Source organism: Leptonychotes weddellii, unplaced genomic scaffold (genome assembly GCF_054177405.1).
Source record: "Leptonychotes weddellii isolate Sample4059 unplaced genomic scaffold, ASM5417740v2 HiC_scaffold_6269, whole genome shotgun sequence".
Taxonomy (NCBI): Eukaryota; Metazoa; Chordata; class Mammalia; order Carnivora; family Phocidae; genus Leptonychotes; species Leptonychotes weddellii.
The window spans coordinates 1789-10312 of NW_028031422.1; the positions used below are offsets into that span (position 1 = coordinate 1789).

Here is an 8524-nt window from a genome sequence, read left to right on the forward strand (position 1 = left end):
CAAATTTGGAATCTAAGCAGATCTATGAGCCTTCGCCCCAGAAAAAAAAAGTCAAATAAACACAAAATTTGAGTTTTGAATCCAGTGTAGGGGGAAGAGACAAGGATGAACACAGATTTCTGTGCTTGGCTGGATGCAGGATGGACTCTCCAATTCATAGAGATAATGTGGAAAAAATGGCAGAAAAAGAATACTTAATACAGAATAATATGCAGAATATACAGAAGAAATAGAAGATTGTCAGAGTGGAAGATTGATTTTGGAAATGTTCAGTTTGGGATACCTGTGGTACATTGAGTATTCAGCAAGTAATTGGGCATACCAGTACAGTTTGTCTGGGATCAGACAAATACTAAAGTTATTTTTTATTAAAGTGGAATAAACTGGGAGTGTCTGGGTGGCTCAGTTGGTTAAGCATCTGACTCTTGATCTCAGCTCAGGTCTTGATCTCAGGGTCATGAGTTCAAGTCCCACATTGGGCTCCATGCTGGGTGTGGAGCCTACTTTAAAAAAAAAAAAGTGAACTAAACTAAGGGCTTCTCCTCTTACTATTTTGATTTAACGTCATTTTGGAATTGTTTGCCAGTGAATTTTTTTTTTTAAAGATTTATTTATTTATTTGAGAGAGAGAGAATGAGAGAGAGGGAGAGTACATGAGAGGGGGTAGGGTTAGAGGGAGAAGCAGGCTCCTCGCTGAGCAGGGAGCCCAATGCGGGACTCGATCCAGGGACTCCAGGATCATGACCTGAGCTGAAGGCAGTCGCTCAACCAACTGAGCCACCCAGGCGCCCCTGTTCGCCAGTGAATTAAACCAAGTAAAGAAATAACGTATAAATATAGGAAAAGTTAGTTCAAAATTATCTTTGTTTTTGCATTAACAAGATTATTAAGTAAAATGTCTGGAAATGGTATAATGTATATTTTTAAACTAAGAGCTTTCCCATATGCCAGCAATTCACAATCAGAAATTATTATCATACAAAGATCTCAGTCTAGTAATCAAATAAAAAATTTTTAATCCTAGTGTAGTTAACACACAGTGTTATATTTGTTTCAGGTGTACAATATAGTGATTCAACAATTCTCTATTAGGTGCTCATTATGATAAATGTACTCTTTTTTTTTAAGATTATATTTATTTATTTGACAGACAGAGACACAGCGAGAGAGGGAACACAAGCAGGGGGAGTGGGAGAGGGAGAAGCAGGCTTCCCGCTGAGCAGGGAGCCCGATGTGGGGCTCGATCCCAGGACCCCGGGACCACAACCCGAGCTGAAGGCAGCCGCCCAACCGACTGAGCCACCCAGGCGCCCCATGATAAATGTACTCTTAATCCCCATCACCTATTTCACCCATTTCCCCCCTACCTCCCCTCTGGTAACCACCAGTTTGTTCTCTATAGTTGAGAGTCTGTTTTTTGGTTTGTCTCTTTTTTCCTTCGTTTTGTTTCTTAAGTTCCACATAGGAGTGACATAGGTATTTGTCTTTTTCTGACTGACTTATCTTTCTAGGAATAAAATTTAACATATATAGTAACAATACAGATAAAACTTTGAAACAATTGAGAGATGTATCATATTTTGCTGATTATAAATGTACTTTAACATCTCTGAAATCAAGATACATCTTCTAATTTAATTGGTAATATTTTCTCTTTTAGTGGTAAATAAAATAATAGTGCAATATTGTTTTCTTAAGTTTGATGAAATATAGTAAAAGAAGACTTTAATAAATAGCCAAACATCCCATGTTCAACTATAAGAAAATTCACTGTTGTAAAGTGACAGTTCTTCCCCCAAATCATTTATCAATTTCATGTAGTTATCATCAAAATAATTTCAACTTCTCTTTTTGGTGGAACAAAACGATTCTAAGCTTCTTCTAGAAGAGAAATGCCATGGTAATACCATTTGGGGAAAGTATATTCTTGTATATGTTTTGAATTACAATTTGGCAATGCTCACCTAATTTACAAGCGATTGTTACTGCTTGGAATTTATCTTTAAGGAATACCTCAAGGCATTTTTAGAAAAATGTATATTGTAGCATTGTTTAAAATAGAAAAAATTAGATATATAAAATTCCATAAAAGAAAGGACTGGTTAAAGAAGTTGTAGCAGGGGTGTTTGCAAAGTTCTTTTTTTTTTTTTTTTTTACCTAGGTGGTGGTTACACAGGATTCACTGCATAATAACTATTTTTTAAAAGTGTTATTTATTTAAGTAATCTCTACATCCACTGTGAGGCTCAAACTCACAACCCTGAGATCAAGAGTCACACGCTCCCCCAACTGAGCCAACCAGGTGCTCCTCACTGCCTAGTTATTTATTAAGTTATATCTTTGTTCTATGTACTTTCTGTATATATATTTCACAATAAAAGTAGCTAAAATTAATAACATCCATGTTTAGGAATACTATGAAACACTATACAATCAATAAAAGAATTGGGTAAATCTATGAGTAAGGTACTTACATATCACTCAGATTCAGCCTTGTGCTTGCATATATTTGCAGCACATTCATTTTCACCACTGAATAATATTCCACTATGTGAATAAACTACAATATATTTATCCATTGTTGTGACAATAGATAATTTGGTTGTTTCCTGTTTGGGGCTATTACAAATAGTAATCTATGACAAGTCACAGGGATCTCTCCAGTTACATACATCTGATGCACACGTACACATTTTGCGCTAGAAACTAGAAAGAATTACTACCTGGTAGAGTATGCAAATGACCAACTATACAAGGTAATGCCAAATTTGTTTTCCAAAGGGATTTAGCCCATTGAATTCATAGCAGCAATGTACACCAGATTCTGATACTACAACCTCTCCAACATCTGGTATTTCAATTAAATGGTGTAAGATGGTATCTACTTGTGGTTTTGATGTGCATTTTGCTCATTGCTGATGGGTTGAACATCTCTTCATAAGTTCATTGGACATATGCATTTCCTTTTCTGAGAAATATATCTTTATCACTATTGTTCATTTGTCTACTGGGTGGTTTGTCCTTTTAAAAAATTGTGTAAGTTCATTATATATTCTTGATACCAATCTTTTGTCAGCTACATGGATTTGCAATCTTCTTCTAGTTGAATCTTTTCACTCTCTTTTAAGGTATCTTTTGAGGAACAGAAGTTCTTAACTTTAATGTAGTGAAACTTATCAATCTTTTCATTTAAGGTTAATACTTTTACGTCTAATTTAGGAAATCCTTTCCTATCTCAATGACACAAAATTATTCATGGACATCTCTTTCTCTCTTTCTAAAAGTTCAAAAGGCTTGTTCCTGACATTTAAGTCCTTAAACCTTCTGGAAATGATTTATATAAATAGCATATATATGTAATATAAATAGAAGTCTAGTTTTATTCTTTTTTGCATATGAATGAACAACCAACACATTCCAAAGCAACCAGAGATGAATTACCTGGAAAGTAACGTTTTTGCTGTTCTTTCAGACATTCCAAATTCTTATGAGTGCACACAGTCCTGCTACGTGGTGTGGTGGATGACAAACTCAGTGCAAGGACCATCTCAGAAAATCTGGAAAGATCTTAGGAAACAAGAAGCAAGAGTTCAATATGCAAAAAGGCAGACGCCAACTTATAGCTGAGCTGTGTTGCAAAGCCTTTCACTTCATCTTGGAATTCAAAGCTTTGGCCCACAGATCCTTGTGTCTACATCCTAAGTCAGCTTAGGAAAGCTTACTTCTATCTTGGGGGAGTAGGAGGACATACCAGTATGGAGCAATAGTTTTCATTTTTAATTTTAATTGTATTCTATTGAAACAAACTTTATATTTTTAGAATGTTTATGTTTTTAAATGTAGGATTAGAAGTATAAAGGTCAATAGATACAGATTTCTGAGAAGACTCTGAAATGGACTTTGTTTTTCTGGACTTCTGAAGAAGTTACCACTAATTTATTTTGTCTAATTTCATCTTGAGCTTTCCTTTTCCAAGGGGGATGCACATCATCAACACTTGCTCTGGTTTATCAGTCACGGTTAGTGTTGGCTCTGAAAAGGAAAAGTCAGAAAGGAGGGGGCCAGCCACGGATAGGTTGTATTTGAGTTCAGAATGGAAGTGGGGCAATGAGAAAGAGAGAATGTTTAATCCAGGCAACAAGAATGGAAAGGCAGGGGAAAGTGGCAGTAAGTTAAAGAGGACACATATGTACATGTGGAAAGGAATTTCCTAAATAATTAAATGAATTCATATTCAGAAAGGAAAAGAAGAGACCTGAATAAGAACACAAGAAAGGGTATGAAAATAAAAATTACTAGGTCAGACAGCCCCCTGCACCAACCTCTAGTAGGTCTCCTAGCCCAAGGCAACATCTTTTTGTTGAATGCTGGGTATTCAAAATGGGCAGAGGGAATGAAGGGCAGTGACCTACCAACTGTAGCAATTGGAAATAATAAATCAAGCATCTGCAATTCAGAGAGTACCTCTCTTTCCCTAGATTCTAAAATAATATCCCCTTCCTCCCTCCCCACCTCTCCCCCTTGCCCCCAGCAAACATTGCAATCGTTGTGGATTCTTCTCCCTGACCTGGATCAGCCTCCATCATCCAAGCTATCCATTCCTTTGTAACCAGCTGTTTCACACGATTGTCCTTCACCTGCCAGGAACTTGGCACTTTGGCAAACACTGCACAGCAAAATCGTTCCACCTTGACTGCACAGACATATCCATGGAGGGCCCCCTTATTGTGCACTTCAAGGAATTTGACAGCATATTTTATCTCATGCCTCTGTGTACAGAAATGATGGACAGGTAGTTTCCTAATACAGTAATCAATAGAGCGACACAAGGTGACAAGATCTATTTTCTCCTTTTCACATCCAACGACTTGATTGGTCTCATCATGCACACCAAAAAATATATACCCTCCTTCGGTGTTTGCAAATGCAGACACACAACTGGGGAGACTCTCATTAAAGCACTGGGACACCTCTGCTGAGAACATTTTAAATTCAACGTGGAGGGACTTAGTAAAGTTGAGCTTTTCTAGGAACTGAAGGTGAGTTCTAGCAAATAAAGCAGCAGCTGAGGCCCTTATGTTACCATCATTTTGTACACCAACCCGAACTTTCTGGGGACTTAACGAATTGGAATCATTAGTATTCACAGGAGTCTGAGATCTCCCTTTGAGGAACGTCAGTGCTTCCTGAGAATTCATGACATCAGTCGATGCTCTGTATCTGTGGTACAAATTGGAGGACAAGGTTGCCAGCCGTACACCAGAGGCCTCGGCGTTCCATGACTTCACAAAAATAAAAAAGAGGTCTCCCTGCTGCATCTCATCTAAATAGCCTTTAAAAATTGAAGGCATTTTCAGTCCTACTCCATGGATTTCATAATTGTAGTCTTTGTTCTCAATCTCAGCCTTGACCACTCCGCCACCAGAATTCAGTAGAGCACATATTGCATTCATGATGATTTTATTCTGTTTCTTCTGCAATTGAGGCTTCATTTCGTTCCTTTGCTTATTCCCAAGGATGACTTTTCCTACATTTAAGACACATTCGGCAAAGTGTGTTTCCACCTTGACACTCATCTTCTCAGCACTTGTCCTATTCCTACTGTGAAAGGTTCTCCTAAAAAAACAGGAAGATAGAACCATTAGAATAGGACAAGAATAGGGGAAATGAGAAAACCGATAGTTTGAGGCCACTTTTCTGAAGTTGGTCACTTCCTTTCTGCCCACAGAGTTTGAAGCCAGGCTCATGTATGAAATAAGTGTGGAGGACAGGTGGAGGAGCTAAGTCTGCTGGAAGCCCACTACCACCAGAGAAATGATCAAGAGGCTATTTTTATGCTGTGATTTTAGTAACTGTTTGTACCAAGATCTCTGAGGGCAGTGTCTCCCGGTTCACCTGCAGAAAACAAGAAATTGTAGATACATGAAGACTAAAGCTGGAATGTAAATGGAAGGCTTTCACTGTCAGAGGTGTCTCTGGAGTGTGCTGATGTTTATTGCTTTTCTTGGTGCTCTTTCTCCTCCCATTGAGATCTGGGCAATTCTTAGTTTATTTTGTAGCCCAATTTGAAGAAGGAGCAAATCTGATTGAGTTGATAATTTGTCATTGTTGCTATGGAACAGACTCTTTAGCTTTCCCTGGTCCAAGCAGTTCTCATCTCATGAAAAAATATATGTAAATTAAATATAAGTATATATATAATTTGTTTGAAACTAACAGACAAATTATTGACTGTTTGGATCAACCAAGCTGGTGGGTAAAGGTGGGCTTTTGACATTTCCTAAACTGAGTGACAGGGTGCAGACACACCATCTTTGCAACCACACCTCAGGACAGAAGGGCAAGTGTGAGTGACACACATCCCCACAGCTGTCAATCTTCGATTCATCTGTGGCAACCGAGGAAAGAGAAGGAGTCACTAGACCAATGCACACATCATTACACAGTCCTCTATCAAGGGTACTTTGCTGTGAACCAAGCTGTCATGCTATCTGACACTCCCCTCAACTTCCTTCCTCAAAAGTTCAATGCAGGGAACAAAAGATGCAACCCAAGATAGAAGCAAACACAATCCCCTGGACAAGTGTGAAGGGAGACCCCAGAGTGACAGCTGTGGGGCAGGCCTAGAGGATTACCAGCCAGAATGGGAGCAAGATGGCAGCAGGCTTCAGTGGGTGGCACGTGAGACTATACAACTGATGGACTGCTTAATGAGTTAGTCAGCTGAAGAGGTAGAGAGTTTGGGGGTGGATGAGTAATAGGGACTTAGGAAAATATGTAAACACAAAGATAAGACAATAACTCTAAGTTTAAAATGAAAAATAGTATAAAAGAGAAAACATAGCCATAAGCCATGATATGGCATAGCTGTAAACAAAATGACAGTCATAATGTTATCAACTCTGAATATTGTTCTGATCAGGGGCGCCTGGGTGGCTCAGACGGTTAAGCGTCTGCCTTCGGCTCAGGTCATGATCCCAGGGTCCTGGGATCGAGCCCCGCATCGGGCTCCCTGCTAGGCGGGGAGCCTGCTTCTCTCCCTCTGCCTCTGCCTCTCTCTCTCTCTCTGACTTTCATGACTAAATAAATTAAAAAAAAAAAATTAAAAAAAAAATACTGTTCTGATCAGAAATGATGATATCATCATACTGGCAGGATGTGGGGAGAGAAAGGGTAGTGAAGTGTGAAAGGGTAGTGAAGTGTGAGGGAGCGAGATCATCAGCTCTGGAAAAAGACAATATCTAAAAGGGGGCAGGGGAGATGTGTGAGCATGAGCATGTTGTTTAGAAATATATTTAAAATTGCTGAAAGAAAAAGCCAAAGAGGCAAGAGGTTGCCTAGAGAGCAGAAGAAGGAGGCAGAGTAAAGGGCCACTGATTTTCTCACTATGTCTTATGAAACTTTCAAAACTACATATATGAGACTTCCTCCCAGACAGAACAGAATACCAGGGACCAGATTACTTTCCTGTCTAAAACAACAAAAATATTTTTAAAGAAATAATGGCTGGAAAATTTCCAAATTTGATGTAACTTGTAAAAAATTAAGATCAAGATCCAAGATATTCAACAAGCTCCAAGTACTAGAAACATGAAAACTACACCAAAGTGCATCAAAATTTAGTTGATTAAAGCCAAAGATAAAGACAAAATCTTCAAAGCAACCAGAGGAAAAAGATACATCACACAAAGAAGAACAGAGGATGACGTTACAATTTGTTGTCAGAAACAAAGCAAAAAGATAATGGATCAACATCTTTAAACCAATGAAAGAAAAAAAGAGAATTATGAACCTAGAGCTCTATACCCAGGGAGAATACCTTTCAAAAATTCAGTTAATAACAAAAAGACCATCAATTGTTTAAATGGACAAAGGACTTGAACAGATGTTTTTCCAAAGAAGAGGAACAAAGACCATTAAGCATATGAAAAGGTGCTCAATATTATTAGTCATTAGGGAAATGCAAACCACAACCACAATGAGATACCACCTCACACCTATTAGAATGGTGATGGTGATGATGATGATGATGGTGGTGATAAAAGGAAAATAAGTGTCAGTGAGGATTTAGAGAAATTGGGATCAGCATACACTGCTGGTGAGAATGCAAAATGACGCAACCATTGTGGAAAGTAGTTTGGAGATTCTTCAAAAAGTTAAACATAGAATTACCATATGACCCAGCAATTCTACTCTAAAATACATACCAAACAGAATTGAAAACAGGTACTCAAATCTGCCAGATTCAAATAGGTCATGAATGTTCATAGGAGAACTATTCACAATAGCCAACAGGTGGAAAGAACTCAAATGTCTATCAGCAGATGAACAGATAAACAAAATATTCTACAATCCATTCAATAGAATATTTTTCTGCCCTAAAAAGGAATGAGGCTGAGTGAAATAAGTCAATCAGAGAAAGACATGTATCATATGATCTCAGTGATATGAGGAATTCTTAATCTCAGGAAACAAACTGAGGGTTGCTGGAGTGGTGGGGGTTGGGAGGGATGGGGTGGCTGGG

At 38.3% G+C, this 8524-nt stretch overlaps 1 protein-coding gene across 1 annotated transcript; it reads right to left on the reverse strand.

Annotated features, from left to right (window-relative positions):
* Positions 1-882: 882 nt before the first annotated feature.
* Positions 883-6200, reverse strand: LOC145715805 (schlafen family member 5-like). The gene is made up of 2 exons (XM_081811204.1): positions 4568-6200; positions 883-3567 (listed from the first exon to the last, which is right to left on the reverse strand). The coding sequence occupies exons 1-2, from the start codon at positions 5745-5747 to the stop codon at positions 3380-3382; spliced, it is 1368 nt and encodes a 455-aa protein (XP_081667330.1). The 5' UTR covers positions 5748-6200; the 3' UTR covers positions 883-3379.
* Positions 6201-8524: the final 2324 nt, after the last annotated feature.